The sequence below is a fragment of the Anomalospiza imberbis genome, chromosome 2 (assembly GCF_031753505.1).
Source record: "Anomalospiza imberbis isolate Cuckoo-Finch-1a 21T00152 chromosome 2, ASM3175350v1, whole genome shotgun sequence".
Classification (NCBI taxonomy): domain Eukaryota; kingdom Metazoa; phylum Chordata; class Aves; order Passeriformes; family Viduidae; genus Anomalospiza; species Anomalospiza imberbis.
Window position 1 is genome coordinate 115,058,174 of NC_089682.1, and position 17,672 is coordinate 115,075,845.

The 17,672-nt window shown below is 41.5% G+C and overlaps 1 protein-coding gene across 1 annotated transcript in view; it reads right to left on the reverse strand.

The window, feature by feature from the left end:
- GABRA5 (gamma-aminobutyric acid type A receptor subunit alpha5) overlaps nt 1–17,672 on the reverse strand; it is a 55,345-nt gene that overhangs the window by 27,225 nt on the left and 10,448 nt on the right. Inside the window, exons 3-5 of the mRNA XM_068182672.1 lie at nt 17,589–17,656; nt 17,257–17,477; nt 1,304–1,386 (exon numbers count right to left, since the gene is read on the reverse strand). Of these exons, the coding sequence (XP_068038773.1) occupies nt 1,304–1,386; nt 17,257–17,477; nt 17,589–17,656 (372 nt within the window). The remainder of the gene's footprint in view (nt 1–1,303; nt 1,387–17,256; nt 17,478–17,588; nt 17,657–17,672) is intronic.

A 17,672-nucleotide genomic window follows, 5' to 3' on the forward strand; every position in this document is an offset into this window, starting at 1 on the left:
TCCAGTGGCTTTTGTTTAACCCTGTATATAAACAATTACAGTCTCCCGTGAGATGTTTTTTCCATTTTTAAGTTCGGAATTCAATGGGTGATTTGCATAGAGATTTTTTTTAAGTGGAATATAAAGGTGTCTAGACCTTCAGATTTATATTGACTTTGCTGTAAATTAATGCTGCTGAAGTCAATGCACACACTTGAACCTGCAGTGACTCTGTAAAATACTGGTGGCTAATTGGAGGAAACAGAATCTATCTGGATTGGAAGAGGGAAAGGAAATCAGTTCTCTTAAGTCTGGTGATGTGCTATAGTTACTGTAAACAGTGTTTTTACTTTTTAGTATGATCACTAGAAGACAATGTATAGTCAGTATTAAATCAGGGCAGATACAGACGATAAAGGCAAAGCTTAATCTTGCTAGGATTAGTGACTCTAAATTGATATGGCTGAAAAACATTGCAAAATGCTGAAGTTAGGTGGCTTCAGGGGCTAGCAAAATGCCTTTCATGGTAATTATCAGAAGTCTTCAGAGACTGATTGCACCTGGAAGCTCTGATTTTATTACCAAAATGAAAAAAAATAGTCTGCTGCAGTAGCCTCGTTTGTACTTTAATTAAGAGCTTTGTTTTTAAATATAACGATCTGATTCCCTGTGGTTATTTTTAAAGTAAGCTTCTGGCAAGGCAGCAGTGTGGTGGATTAGAGGCTTGGAATTGAGGAAAAATCATCGTTCAGCATACAGTTTAGAATAATGTGTGCATATATACAAATACATGTGTATTAAACATCATGTAACAGGATACAGGACTGGATTTATTAAAGCCAAATGGAAAGATATTTCCTCTTTTAATAGTCTAGATCTCTTTTAATATATGCAATGCAGATATTGCACTGCAGTCTGGTTCATGTAAATACCATAATAATTGCACATCTATCTGATCAGTCCAGTGAAAGTTCTGTTTTACTCCAAATGTAAAACCAAGTTATCAATTTAGCTGTCTGCATCTAGAACTCCATCTTACAGTGGCTGTTACACTTGATGTGGATATATAAGGAATATCACCCATCATCTCACTGTTTATCATGGAGTATGCAGGAATGAGTTGGAAAGCAGCAGGCTCAGATAAAGCATAAGCATGGGAAAGAAGCAGCAGGATAGCAGCAAGGGGGGCAGAATGGGGATGCTAAAGAACCATGTTAAAAGGGGAAGGCTGGGGGGGAGGGTGAAAGATCTGTACAACACATCTCTGGACTTGAGAAGCAGGAAAATGGTATTTTTTGAGTTCTTATTCCAGAAGAGAACTTACAGCTTCCAAATTTTAATGGGCAAGCATGTGCATCCATGGGGAAATCTTCAAGCTGCATGGGACATTCAGCAGAGATGGTCAATCTGTGGGGGAGTAAAAAGAAAACACATCATTTTTTTTCCCCTGTGCTTTTCTTTTAAGCCCCTCGTGCTGACACAAGCATGCTTTTCCTGAAGGCTTCTTGCTCCTGCTGAAATCACAGACAACGCCCTGTTAAATTGAATGTGAGATAAGCCAAGTGGACCACTCTGTGTGCATGCCTAAGGCATTATCTAGTAACCCTGAGACATGTGGAATGATTTTATTTATGTAAGCTGTCCCAATAAGATCATTCTTTGTTATTAGTACATGAAGAAACTCCTGTGATGGAGTTTTCTGCCATATACTTTATACTTAACTGCTCTCTGTACATACTACAACTGGACTAGGAATTTGACTCCTGGGTCAAATAGCACTGTTACAGACATAAAGAATCATTGACTTTATATGTAGATGTAACTATTTAAATGCATTAAATATATATTTATAGGTAGAAATATATAATATAACTAATAGAGCTGTATATAAAGTTATATATAATCAAGGACATATATGCATCACTTTATCTAGCACTATGGTTAACTTCTGTGGAAATTATTGGTATTGGAGTCCATTTCAGTTCAACACACTGTGAATTACCTGGGCATCTTGTCAGGCAAAAACAACAGGGTCACATTCCCCAGCATACTGCCTAGGGAAGCAATTCTATCCTGAATTCCCCAGCAACTACGTGGAAATATTTCATCTAGACTGGACATAGGGGTAGGGAAGAAAATACTCTTAGGCAAATATAGACGTTTCCCATGGATGTTCTAAGAATAGTCTGAGGTAAATTTCCGAGCAGTGCAATATCAGTTATATTGATATCAAATGCATCAAATATATCAAACATCTCAAGAGAGCCAAAACGTGCTTCTAGCACAAGGACAATCTGTTTTGTTTATGCCATTTTGATATTTGCATAATACAGAGAGTTTGCTCAGGATAGTGAAGATGAAAATCTCATTTTATTTTATGAATATCTTTACGGCTTTCTTGTTTTATGCTGTCATTCCACCTCAGAGGCAACAGCCCAGAGACATCCAAGGCTCTACAGACTGCCTGGTGCTGGGGTGACACAGGGCTCGACTGGAGGGCAGCCTGGTTCCTAACCAAACTATTGCTTGGGCAGTGAAAACCTCCAAAGAAATCCACAACGCCCTACTACCAGCATGCAAAAGTACACTTTCCTATCACTACAGCAACATGGAGCCATATAAACTGGATATATATATATATATATATATATATATATATATAGTCATCGCTTCCTATGGTGCCATAAGAACTTCTGTCAAAAGGGGCTGTAAAGGGTAACAATCTGTGTACACATGGCACAGTGCTCAGCCAGTCCAGTTCAGTACAATGCAGTGATGCCTTGCCAGGGCACTACAGCTACGCAGACAATCAGCTGGGGGAAACAGCTCCACTCTGTTGGAGCTAACACACAGAAATTCTGGAGTTGTACCAATGGCTGGAAATGGCAAAATAAGCACAGAAAACGCAACAGTATCATTGGCTAGAGATCATATTCTGAGGATGAGCTGGGAAACAGGAAGAGAAAAAGGCAAAATTCACACAGTAATAGAAAAAGTAAAGATAATATGCCATAGAAAGCCAAAGAAAAAGCATCCAGTTCAGAACAGAGATAATTTACCATTTGGTAAGGACAGGAGGGTACAATATAGAAAAGAAATTACTGAGGCCTGAGATACCTGCACTTAAGAAAAACTGTTCCTGAGCTTTATTTTTGTAAAAGATATTTTAAGATCACTCAGATATGTAGTTGTCTGCAGTGAAGACTGCCTTTGGGCACCAAAGCCAGCAAAGCCAGAGTTACCAAGAGTGGTGTGTGGATGAATTTAACAAGCTGATTCTAGTAGTATCCTGGCCAGAATTCACATCCTTTTCACATAAATCACTCTAATGGGCACTTGAAAGCAAGGCTGCCATCCCTCCAATGCATCATTGAAATTTCTGTGTTAAGCACTGCAAATTTAAACTTCTTGATAAATTCAGAAACCTTGCTCCAAGAGCCCATGAGAAAGCCAGTGTGCTTTGCTGCAGTCCATCTCCTGTCTCTTTGTCTACCAACAGTTTAGGCGTGTCGTTTCAGAGCTGCAGCTTGACAATGTTTTAATATACACACTTGTCATCTGCAAACATCGAAGGAGGGAATGCCTATATCCATCTTACAAAGACAACAGGTGTAGAATCAGGAAGTGAAGGAATATTCAGTGCAGAATTATGCATAAGACCTCCTGCTTCATCTCGCTTTCCTATGAACTGTATCCTGCTGCCTGCATCTCTGGAAATAACCCTTGTGTGTAATGAGGAAGGTTATAGACATTCATCAACTATAAATGTGGAAGAGAAGTGAAGATGAGTTGCACAGAGACTGTGACCTAGTGGAATTTAATTAAGTCTGTCCAGAAATTGTTTTTACCTGTCTTAAATAAAAGGGTAGCAGATAAGGCTGGAGGGCATCTGGCTGCCACTACCTGACTCAGAAGCCACAAAGACTCTTAAGGTGCCAGGGCTACTCCTCTGTCCCCTCTGAATTCCTCAACCAGAAAAAGGCAGAATATCCCTTAATATCCCAGGGTGCTGCCTGCTGCAGTCTTCTGGGTCTAGCCTGAGGGAAGGGAGAACCAAGTTTAGGAGCTGTTAATATGCTTGGGGACAGCCTTTCCTTTCGTTAACATGAATCCTTTGGACTAAAAAAGTTCATTTTGCTCTCTATCAACGATATCTGCATGCTTCTTTCCTTTTCCCATTCCCCTATCCTAGGACCACTCCTAGTCTGGCAATCTTGAACAAAATTAACTAGCTCTATCTATTTGTTACATGCTATTAAGAACTATGTAGTTGAGCCTCTTAGGTGATTTTTAAATGCTCAGTGAACACTCTCCTAGAAACCTCTTACAAAAGTGTGCATTACCCAAGGCTTTTGAAGTGTCTTGTAATGGCCAATGTGACAAAAATTTTGACAGGAAACTTGTAGGAAAAGTTGACTGTGAGTTCTGATTCACAGCGCAAATGTCACCACCCTGAATTTATGTAGGTGCTCTGTGCCCAACACGAACTGGTATTCATAACTGTGTGAGGACCTGAAAAACAAAGTTACTCAACTGACTCCGGGTTCAAAGAGTCTGGATTTTCTACTGCATACTGAAATGAAAACAGCACAGCAGACATCTACACTCTGGGGGCTGGAAGCATGGGTTGTTGCATACAGATTTGCTCTGAGATGCAGAGTACAAACTATATATTCAGATCATAGCCCCAGGAGTCTCAAAAAATGATATCTGAGGCTACTCCTTCAAATATCACCTGCAGTGATATTTGCACACTTTGGCTTTTAACATTGTGATAAAGCTTATGGACCCCTTTGTATATTCTAGTTTAAATAGCTGATTACTACATAGCCCTTGGTCACAGCCAGCACGACTTCATGCTTTTCAAACCTGATTTTCTTTAATGATAATGTAACCCATCTAGTTGATCAAGGGAAGTCAGCTGATGCCATCTTTTTGGATTTCCATACAGCTTATGCTACTGTCTTTCACAGTATCTTTCTGGACAAAATATCCAGCACACAGCTAAATAAATAAGTCATGTGAGGGGCAAGCAGCTGGCTGTGGGGTTGGACAGAAAGGCTTGCAGTGAATGGATGACATAAGACTGATGACCTGTCACTCGTGGGGCTCTGCAGGGCTCTTTCTTAGGCCCTGTGCTCTTCAACATCTTTGTGAACGACTTGGATGCAGGACTGGAAGGGATACTAAGCAAGTTCACAGATGATACACAACTGAGAGCAGTTGTTGCCTCTGTCAAAGGCTGCGAGGCCCTGCAGAGAGACTTCCAACAGATCAAAGGGCTGGGCAATCACCAACAGGATGAAGTACAACAAAGCAAAGTGCCAGATTCTGCACCTGGAATAGGGCAGCCCTGGATAGATGGACAGACTGGGGAATGAGATGCTGGAAAGCAGCACCATGGAAAGGGACTTAGGGGTCCTGGTCAGCAGCAGGGTGAACGTGAGACACCAGTGTGCCCTGGTAGCCCAAAGAGCCAAGCGTGCCCTGGGGGGCATCAGTCACAGCATGGCCAGCCGGGCAAGGGAGAGGACTGTCCCGCTCTGCTCTGCACTGGGGCAGCCTCACCTGGAATATTGTGTGCAGTTCTGGGTACCACACTATAAGAAAGATATTAAATTATTAGAGAGCATCCAAAGGAGGGATATGGAGATGGTGAAGAGCCTTGAGGAGAAGCTGTCTTGAGAAGTGGCTGAGGGGGCTTTCAACTTCTGTGTGAGGGGAAGAGGAGGCATTGATCTGTTCTCTGTGAGGACCAGAGACACAGGACCCAAGGGAATGGCCTGAAGTGGTGTCAGAGGAGGTTCAGGTTGGATATTAGAAAAAGGTTCTTCACCCAGAGGGTGGTTGGGCACTAGAGCAGGCTCCCCAGGGAAGTGGTCACAGCACCAGCCTGACAAAGTTCAAGAAGTGTTAGGACACATGGTGTGATTATTGGGAATGGTCCCATGCAGGGGGAATTGCACTTGATGCTTCTTGTGGGTCCATTTCAACACAGCTTATTCTGTGATTGCAACAAAATTACTCTCAGTTTACATTTACTTAAGAAAGAGAAAGGAGGCCTGGGCATGCACACATGAAACAGTCTTTGCCTAATCCTTTTAATATGGTGACTCCAGAATGATGAAGATTGCTGTGCCCAGTGTAGCACAGTTATCTGAGCTAGAGACAGTCACCAAATCAGGATTTTTCTGTCACAGCACACACGTTGCTCAAAAGGCAGTTCTTTCCAACAGAAGCACTTAAAAGCTTCTCTTGTCCACCATCACTCTGTCTTAATAAAACCCCTATGGGATTAGCTCCACTCAAACAGGGTCTTTGACAAGATTATAAGCAGCTGTTAAAGGTCCTTTGCAATAGGTGAATAAAACTCTGATTTTATTGAAGATAATGGTAAAATTCTCCCTGACTTCAATGGGACCCCTATTCATCCAAAAAAATGTAATAAACCCTGATTACAGCTGCCAATTTATTAATGACAAAATTTTATTCTCATAATTCTCCAAATACTCACATAGCTAACCAAGTGTTAATCAACCAACAAAATGCTATTGTATACCTTAACTATCTGAAAATAAAAGTTAGGTCTACAAATTATTTAATCTATCACCTATAATTGTGCATGAAAGCTTTATCAAAGCTTCATAATGTATAGCCTTTAAGAACATAAAGTGATTACTGACATTCTGTTTCAAGACACATAAACAAATATCTAAGAAAAGCACAATTCAAGCAGCAAGACTTGTTCACTTCAGAAAAGTCACCTTCAACCATTTCCACTGGGGAATTAAGCATGACAATGCTTTCAAGAGATTGTTCCTTTTTAGCAAGAAGGGAAAGAAGGAGGTGTTAAAATCAAGGATGTGGCGTGGAAATAAATTCAGATATTAGGGAGGCAGACATCTGGAGTAAGTGTGCTTCAAGGTGATGTGAGAAACCCTCAGTAGCAGTCCCCAAGACAGGAAGCACCCTGTCCTGCAAGACCCTGTTTTAGGTCACTGCAGGGCCCCTCCCCAGCTGTTCCCATGATCTCCTCAATGCAAGGAGCATCTGTTCCTACTTGTGGGTAAAGAGAGGGGGGACTGAGCATCCTTCTCCTACCCTGTGAGTGCAGGAAACATTTTCCAACGTATTATCTGCAGCTGCCAGGCAGGAGTTGAGGGCAGTCACCTGCCCGGGAAGCCACAGACAGCTGCAAAACTTGCTTTTGCTTATCAAAAGTTATTTGCTACTAACTTCAATGTGAAAAACATTAAAACAGAGAGCTCTAGAATGAAAGGGAAGCAGAAAGGCAGAGTCACCAGTGGCTTTTGGGAGAACTTAATTCAAATAAATGTTGAATAATGGGAGTTACAGATGAAGGGGACACAGAAATACTTTTGTTGGCACAAAGGTACTATGGCCAGAGAGATACGGAGTTTTTCTGCCTATTTACATTCATCCCCAAACTAGCTCCATCTTCTTATTTATTTCTGTGCACTACCCTCACCTCTGTTTAAAGGGAACATTTAAATGCTGTGCTTTGACCCCACCTGTGCTGCCTACCAGTACCTGCTATGGGGCTCAGGTGAGCCCAAGTGCCCTCCCCAGCATGAGACCAGCCATTTTCCTTAATAAAAGGTAAAATACTTGCTTAAAACTCACCTTCGAACTACAGCAACCTATCTCCCCAACATGCCAAAAAAAAGAGTTAAGTGGATCCAGCCTTATATAGCTCACTCCAGTGGGCTTGCTGGCTCCCTGAAAAGGGAGACTTCAGGGCTGGGTCAGACCCTTTTCAGGATTCAATTCCAGGAGAAGCTTCCTGGGGTATCTGCTCCAGCACGACCTCAGCAGAACAACTTGAGTCCTTCTGGTATATCCAGTATGCTCTCTGACACACATGGGGCCAGGAGAATAATAGAGTTATTGGTTTGGGTTGTTTTTCCAAACTGTGTTGTTACAAACTTTAGGTTTGTGAAATTATTCATTTGACCTTGACTGATGATACCATTCAGCTGTTTTCCTACTGTGATGTCTTGGGAACACTTCAATAACCAAACTTCTATTTCTTTCAAAAGATTTTAAAGCAAGACTTGTTTCAGAAAGCATACAGCACAGAAAGTGTATAGTCCAGGGAATTGATCTCTCCCTGTGCTCCTGAAGTAAATGTAGTGTGCCAATATAAGCATATATATATATATATGCACATATATACACACACAAACACAACACACACATAAATATATATGAGGACCTTTCTTTGCCCTGAAGCACTTGCCATACAGTCCTAACAAACCCTGTTGGTGGTGGTGGGTTACAGAACACCACACAGAAGTTTTAGAATGTGGACAGATGTTGACCCATGGCTGTAAGAGTCACCCTGAAACCTGCCCATGGTTGGGTGATTGTCTGCAGCCTGGCTCGGGGGAAAGAAGTGATTATTCTTAGAGACTCAAACAGTGCTTTGCTCATGGATTTCCATCACTTTGCTGGAAAAAAGGCCAAAATGCAGATTCAGAGCCTTGATCTGCAGGTCCATGTCGGATGTGGAGGCAGTTCATCACTGTCACCTACTTATAAACACTGATATCTTTGGAATACACCACATAAAGTGAACACAGAACGGAAAGGAAAGCTAAAACTAAGAGTGAGGTGCTCTGCAGAAATTGCTGTCTTAGCCCACTTTACTTTCATAACCACTCTGCCAAGAATACCACCATGTCCCAACTTTCCTATGATGCTGAGATGTTCTATCATTATGTGAGACAACGAAATGTCCTTTAAAATGCTACAGGGAAGGGACTATGGAAGACTAAGAGCTCCAGTCATTAATGCTTTTGGGAGCTATGTAATTCAGATGCATGGTGTTCTTGACAGCAAAACTTTCATTTTAAACAAACAAAATCCTCAGCACAGCTTCTGCTGAAGTGAAAAACAAGACTTTATTTGCCTAGATGAACTGTGCTGAAGACTAAGTTATTGTGACATGATCTGAGGTGGCAGAATTGATCTCAAAAGCTGTGTCACTATAAGAATGACCTCCCTGCATGTGGAATAACTTGACATACCCAGAGCATACTCTTAGACAAGAACAGGGGAGATGTTCAGCCTCTAGACACAGGGAAAAACAGAAAAAGGCAATGAAATAATGCAATAGCACACACAAATTACACTATATGGATTTGGGAGATTACATAAAGCAGATGTTTATAGTAAAGGTAATACCATTAATTCTCCAGTACTTCTTTTAAGCACATGAAACCAATGGATGAAGCAGTGAGTTTATGCTTATCCAATCTTGTCATGCAAGTTATCTAATGAAGTCCATAAGCAAGGTAGAACTTGCTGGAAAAGGCTCTGTTTTTTTATCAGACCAACCGGTGCAGTAAAAACCCCAAACTTTTTGACAGACAATTCCATCTTCAGGTTCTCTTCCTAAAAACTTTACTTTCCTAAAGAAACTTTAGATCAAAATGGCTATGCAGCTCTGAATGCTCTGCATAGTATCACACCCATCTGTTGGATAGTTTCACTTAAAAACCTCTCCAAGCTTTCTCTTCTTTATGGTCCGAATTCTCTTTTGGCACCCCAAGAAGAAGGCTTCCAAACTTCTCCTCTGCAGCAGCTTCTTTTTTTTTTGTGAATTCTTGAATTAAACCCCAAAAATCTAACTAGCTCTAGCAATGCTGAGGAGCTGATGCAGCTGTTGATGCAGGTGAAATGGGAAACAACATCTCAACCAGCCCACACCTCATTTTGCCAGGCCACCCATTCCCCAAGTCTGCCCATGCTATGCATTTTGACTATAATCTCCTTATCTGCATGGCTTTTTGATTGCATGTTCAAGGAGAAGCTAACTGCAGTAAGTACAGTTGTTTTTGAAGTGCTGAGTAACACTGAACTATGAGCTTCTTTTTGGCTCTCAAGAGAGGCCACTTCCAGGTACTGGCAGAACCAGCCAGCAATACCTGGTGCCAGTCAACTGCACATCTGATCTTTGCTTTCAGTGGAAGATAACCCAAGTACAGGAGAAAGAAAGAAGCACAGAAATCACACTAAATGATGAAGGCTAAGGACTGTGATGGACACAGTGCAATCATCCTTCAATTTTGATATCCTCTGCTAGGCAATTTGATCAGTGCAGGTTTTCTGACTGTCCAAAAGGGCTTCTGTTTTTCCATTTCTGCCTGTCAGTATGGCATGTGTTTCTCCATGGATGAAGGCTACCTCACTGCACAGACATCTTTTTGCTTCCTCCCAGTTCACACACCCTTTATATTTCTATGAATAGGCATGAACTACATGAAGTATTTTCTGCTGAGAAAAATTATCTGGATTTAGAAAGTAAGAGTGGGGAGAGGGATGAGGAGGAGGAGCAGATACCAGGATGCACAGCACCAGCCCATTTGGGCTCTCTCACATTTAGACTGGGATGCACAGACATGACAGGGTGGGTAGGAAAGATTATGACCTGGCAACCCAAAATACAGAACTAAAACCTTTGGTTATTTCCACAGTTCAGACCTAGAGCTCAAAACTGTCACATCTTCCTTTCAGCCACTTGCATTTAACTCCAGCTTCCTCTTATCCATCTCAGGTTTACCTCCAAGGTCACGCCTCATCATAATCTCCTGCCTTTTGTGTAACATTAATGGTCCCCACACCTCTGCAAAACAGGGAAGGAGTGATCGGGATTAGAGGGAAACGTGCACATCCCATCCTTATTGGTACATGAAGAAAGCTGTTTAGCCATCCAAGCAGGACGTTATTATCTGGGGCTTTTTTTTGCCTTGCTTCTGAAATGACACATGCTCCTGATCAATACAGCCATGAAGGGCCAGGTAAAGGGTCAGACTGTGGGTTTTCACTGCTCCAGGAAAAGAGCCCTTTGATTCCTCAGCTGTTTAACACCATAAATAGCCATTAAACAGGCCTCAATTTACCATCTGTTTGTTATTTATACCACCACCAGTGCTAGCATCTGCTACAGCATAATCACCTGTTTGTTACCGTTCAACCTCAGGGAAGGAAGGGCCAAATCTCCTAGTGACATTTGTTTCTTGACCTCCTCATAAGGTGCACCATATTCCCTCCTACACCCACCTAGGCAAAAGCGGAGGACTAGACCCAGTTTATGCGTGTTCAGATGCGCTACACTTGCACATCGGGCTTTAGGTTGCACGGAGAGGAAATTGTATTAGTCCTCCACAAAACAGGTCCAGCTGCTGGCCAGAACATCCCATAGCTTTAGGCTACTGGCACACTACCCATTTCCAGGCTACATGAGTATGGAGGTGGGGAACACCAAAGGAAATAATTAAGATGGGACTCATGTGACTAAACAAAGGTATTAGTTGCACTGTACTCCTTTGCCACTGTGAAAAAAACAGTAAGAACCCCTTAAGTGTGAGTGGAGAGAAATAAGCCCCTTTTAACTTCACTACTAAAGCAGACGTCTGAAACAACATAGACTTCTAACTCCATATGAAATTCTCTCTCCTGCACTGGGAGCAAATCTGAGCCCAGAGGCTCAGCTGCAGTCACCAACATTACAGATTAACAGAATTAGGTGAATCCCACCCTCCCTGCTTGGGGCATTACACCACAGTGTATTTTAGATTACTCACTGGCAGTCAGATGTTTCAGCACAAATATAATATACTCCAGAGGATGGTATTTCTGATGAGGCAGACTAATTTCAGTCTAAGTGAAATGACCAGGGTGTCCACTGTAATGTTATCCTCCCCTAACAGTAAAAAAAGACAGCAGAACCATAACAGTTCTTCAGCATCTACCAGACACTTTCAAAGCCCCCAGATACAGAAGCAGACTGGGCAGATACAGAGTCACCAAAGCATCTGTGTTTTCCCTGGGTGTTTGGGGGCACCAGTCAGGGCACTGCTTCCTTCTGGGTTCTGTTCAGTCATCCCATCCATGCATGCCAGCTCTGCTGGTTCATGCCTATAAAGCAGGTGGAACACAAAGGAATCTAGCAGAAACTGTGCCAGCTAACCCCAAAGGGAAGTTGGGTCTGCCTCTGCGCTCAGCACAGACCTGGAACTAAAGTTGTACCTTCTGTAGCTCCTCAAAGTCCAAGCAAGCATCCCCCTCCTCCAAGGACATGCTGGTTCTTGCTTAGGTTTTGTCTTTTAATCAATTCTGCCCTTGCTGTGCAAGTTCCCATCTCTGTGATGGAGATCTCTGCAGGGCTCTGCCCACTTTTATTACCAGCAGAATAGGCCATTGTCACACAATCTACATTGGGATCATATTTGGTCATAATTGTCCATTTTGAATTAATTACACCACAGTCTCCTCTGATGCCTTTCTCTCCCTGTGAGTAACTCCAGCCCTGGATTTTTCAAAACAACAAATCTTGGTTCCTTGAAGGACAACTTTTGAGAAATGGGGCAATGTGCAGCCAAAACAGAGCGATGGGAAGCAAGAGACTTGGTGTTTAAACAAGAATCCTGCTGCTATCCTCAGGGAAGGGCCCTTCACTTCACATATCCCTGTTTTCTCTCGCTCTGTCAAAATCTGAATTGACAAAAAGCAGCTGAGAGTCCTTGCCACCACGGCAATTTTTCATCACTCTGCAAGATTCAGTCCAATGTAAAGAAATCACTATTTTTTTCTTCCAGCTTCAGGCAGGTTGAAGCTTGATTACAAAAGAAAATGCAGCAAGTCTAACACGGGGAAAGGAAATGCATATTTGTATGTCTTCATAGATTGTGATTAGTTTTTTTAATATTTATACAATACCTAAAAAGAAATGATAGATCCCTTTCTGTAGATATAAATAAGAAATAAGGAAAAACTCATTCAGATTGAACAGAAACGTTCCCATCTAGAACCAGACATCTGGTTGATGGAAAAATGTTTTAAATCATGGATTTGCTGGTCACTTGTCGCTTGTGGGTACACAAGCAAACCTATGTCTGGCAAAGTCAGATCTTGAGAATGTACACATTTCTCACAGAATGATTTTCCCTTCAAACAAACAAACAAATGAACAAACAAACAAACCTTGGCTTTCCCATTAAAAGCCTTGAAAGCAGCACCGTATCTTCTGGTCAACTGGTTTTACGACCAATAGTTCTAGAGCATAAAATGGTTAGGCTGCTAATCCAAGTCCTTCATGGAAGAGCAGACTTAGTGCTAACGTGCACTCAGGACATGTGATCCCTCGCACATACAATTTTAATGCTAAGTGCTAATGTAAGAATCAGTATTTTCAGCCTAAGTAAGCCTGCGTGTGCACCACAGCAGAGCAAGCAGCGGGGTTATGCTGCCATCAAGTGGAAACACGTTGCTGAATTGTAAATATCTTTCTGGAGCAGTCAAGGTAACAGTATTTCAGGGCTGTATTGAAAATTTTGGAGTTTTTTTAACACCATGCTGAAGAATGTCTGCATTCTCCAGCTGTTAAATTATTCATATGCAAATTATTGGGACAGATTTTACTGTAAAATCTCCCAGGTCCTCTGGCAGCCTTCTGTCACCATAATAACACAGGAAAAATCTGTTTGTGCACTCCTCAGATATATGACTATGTCCTATTTAAAATCCCAGATTATATCAGATGCGTGGAAGTCCTGGTGATAAAAAAAGGGATTTGGGGTCCTTTCAAATTGACAGTGAGAATGGGGCTCTAAGGAGTGCCCTTGTGATGGCATAAGAAAGATTTTTCACTATCTACAAGCTGATAGAAAACCATTAAAAAATGCATAAAAGTTGCTGGCCAAAAGTTAATTTATGGTCCAAAAAGTTTAGCTCTAGTGAGCATGCTCTACTTCATAAAACTTTTGGCTTCTTTTCTTCACAGCATTTTTTTTCTAGCATTCTCCAGCAAAGTTTATCAAAGCTTCTGTCTTTACAGCCAATTCACACTGAGCAAAAAAAGAAAAAAATACAGCTCACTGAAACACGATGGTTCTCTTCTTAGCCTGAAAATGTTGCTTAAATCACTGTTCCAATTCTTCAAAATAAATGAATTCTATACGTTTTACAGTATTTATTTCTCAGATAATATAAACTAAATATATTTTGATTTTCTAAAAGGAAAGAATCTATTTTTTACCCTCATTTACAAAGCTAATATATATATATACATATATTAGTGAAATATGATGTATGTTTTCTAGTGCTTTTTATACCAGTGTTCTTACTGAAAAAAAAAAATAGTTAAAAATTTGGAAGTGGAGCTACAGACAATACTCCCCTCTAGGGGAGGAAACAGAATTTGCAGCGTTCCATTCAGGAGCGCTTCATTTGTAAATCACACTAGTGAAATAAAACTAATAGGTCCTCCCAAGTGAAAGACATGCAGCATTATTAAGTCATTCCCCACAGAGAACACTGCTGTCTGTGAAATCTGTCTAGAGGACATGTGTTCTTGTGTTCACACAGAAGGGCTTTAATGCCACACATACAGAGAAGCTCATACATCATATTTCCCTAGCAACACACATCCCATCAACTTCTGACCCAGACAATGTGTCATCCAATGCAATAGCCAAGTGTACATTTTTCTTTACAAGTAAACACGTGTGTCATGGAAACGTATGTCCTGACAAGCACCAAAGCTGGAAGCTTGCTCAGCTGCTCATACTTGGTATATTTGGAAGTGAAATTGGATGGAAGGTCAGCACTGGCTCGGCTGCTTTCCTCCCCTCCATTCAGGCAGCCAGATGCAAGGTTGCAAAAGCAATTCAGGCATCTCTGTCAATGACAGAGGGTCCAATCCTCCCCACACAGAATACTCCTACGTACAGTCTGGGAAGCTCGCAATTCCTCCTTGGAAACGAGGAGAATGCAGAGCTAACAGAGGGTTGTCTACACATCCCCAGATCCTGAGAACTGAGTAAGCCTGATGGGAGCTACAGGAACTGGGGCTGAAACTCAGTACTTCACAATGCACTACCACTGAGACAAGCAGCTCCCCCCCAAAAAAGCCCAGTACTGTCTATCTTCTCAAGGAAAGCCATCCTAGGTAACTCTGCCAGCTGTTACCTTTGTTAGGACACTCAAGGAAGCTGAAGGGGCTGGCTACTTGTCACAGTCGTCTCTGAACATGTTGGGATGATACCCCCAAGACACCCTGTGGCACAGAATGGCTCTGCCTCCAAAGAAGCACAGTTCCATGCATGTTACAAAAGCAGGCTCCTGACTCATGTTTAAGCAGAAGGGATAGACACTTGAAAGTTATTACTTATAATAGTGGAAAGCAAGCTGATTTAAAAGCTTTGCACTCTATTTCTTATCATATATACTGTGGTTAGTAGAAATTTCATTTCCACAGACAATATTCTAACCAAAAAAAAATTATGTTGCATGTTTTTTTTAGGTTACAAAAGCATTCTGTTCTTTCTGTAGTCTACAAAATCATCAATCCCAAAAAATGAGGGGAAAAGGAGCTGAGTGGGATGATGAGAAAGTCTGTGTCACATCCGTATTTTTCTCCAGCTGCATATGCTGAGCTTTTCCTAAGTAGGGTACCTGTGGGACCTGAAAATATTATGCCATTTTCACCGGAGAGACACCTTGACAGAGTAAATCAGATTCAGTGATGAGCTCACCTAGGTCTAGCTCACCCAGGTCTCACTCTGCTAGCTGGGGTGGCTTAGCTCCTCACCTCATGAATCAGGGTTTCACTGCATTTGTTTAACACTGCAAAAAACAGCACAGAAATTGTACAATCTGCCCCACAAGGTCATGTTCTGCGCCAGGCTGAATGTGAGTCTGATCTGGACTTCACTTACACAAGTAATTTACACAGATAATTGGGAATTGCCACTTCTGCAATCTCTGGAGTGTTATTTACGTAGTCCATACATCAGTGAGACTGGTTTTAAGGCTGGCATTACTAACTTTTTTTGTGAAGTCTCTCTGATAGCTATTTGGATTTTTAAGTGTGTCCATGCATCCTCACAATTTTTGGTTTATTGTTGGGATTATCACTAATTTGGGGCTATTAAGTACAGCAACACACACAGTAGAAGAGAAAATTAGGATGGTTTTTCCTTCTTTTAAACATGACTTCCATCGTGTCCAAAGTCTTTTTAGCACTAATGTAGTTACAACTGGGATGGTCTAAAGCTTTAAGGACATATGTAAGGATGTTTCTCCTTTTCCTTCCAGAATAAGGGATTTAAGACTAGGCTCAAAAAACTCAAACATGTCTGAAACACCTGAAATAAAACCTGGGAAGCTCCAGGTCCCTGTGTACAGAAGCATAACCCTCTTGAGCCTCAACAAATCTTAACCTCTAGGCCCATGAGCAAGCCTGGGACTTGCCCTGCCAGCGTGCAGGACTGTGTGGCCCCGCAGCAGAACAGAACACCGGCCAGAGCTTGGCTTCCCACACAAGGCTGGGGGCTGCCTGCTGAAAACCCAGTCATCTCATGCCCAACTTCAGGCTCCTGAGCACTTTGCTGGGTCTCAGGTGCCACTCTGGGCTTGTTTATTGAAAGTTCAGAATAACCTTTTGTTGCTCAGTAGGTTTTTACTTTTATCTCTTTTTCAAGTCGTCCATATGACTATGGTCTTGGAGAAAACCCTGCTGAAGATAGACAGCAGTCTTAATTACTACAGGCTAATTACCTATAATGAGCAAATTTCCACACACTGATGTGAGATTTGGCCTGAAATAATTTCAGACACCTAAAATCATTGATGTTATATCTTCTATCTACGTTATGCAATGATGATTCTTGGCAGTATACTCAAATCAGAAGAGTACAACTCTGAAGATCTGAGACACCCATTTGCTTCTCAGTAATATAATGTCCCAGCTTTTTTTGCAGGATTGTACTTGCTAAAGCAGCTTCATAGTGCTATGTAATTTATCCCTATGATCATTTGCCTTTTAGCACTATTAGTCAAATTAATAAAAAGAAATGTAACAAAAGCTCCAAGGGTTCAAGATGTACTGCCCCAGAACAAAGTCTCAGTTTCTCATCTTGGATACTGTTTTCCTGCAGTCTGCACAACAGCTGCAAACACAAACAGTAAGAGAAAACAGATCATCATAAAAAAGCTGAACTGAATCATCAATCTATTGAGAATATGCTTTCCATTTAATCAAAAGAAATAGTTAAGCACTAGCTCTATTCAGAAGCTACTAATTTGTACTTGAAGGCTGCAATTATATTTTCCATTTTTCTTGATATTCACACCGATATGTGTGAAAGATTGGTTCCCTGGCTCTACTAGGAGTGAAGAAAGTGATGCTTGCCACAAGTAATTGTAGTTATCTGGGAATCAGCATCAGAAGAAATCAACCCTGGCTATTACCTCATGGTATACAGCAGAGTGCCATCATCCTCCAGGCGCAGAAGCTTGTTTGGGGTTGTCATGTTGTGAGCAATAGACTTCTTGCCATTGTGGAAAAAAGTGTCTGGGGTCCAGATCTTGCTGGCGAGCAAGTTGTTAAGAGGCAGGCGTTGCATGGGTCCTTTGAATCGCAGCCTTTCATCTTTCCAGCTTTGTCGGAAAAAAACGTCAATGGTATATTCCTGGTACAAAGAAATACTCGCGATATTGCAGGATCTGAATAGAAATGATGATTCCCAAAATGACTTTAGCAAAGTAAATACAACCAAATTGGCAGCCACATGCTAACTTACCATTTCTGTGTCTGACACAGGACCAAAACTGGTAACATAGATGTCTGTTTTCACCTGAGTTATTCGCTCTGCAATAAACATAGG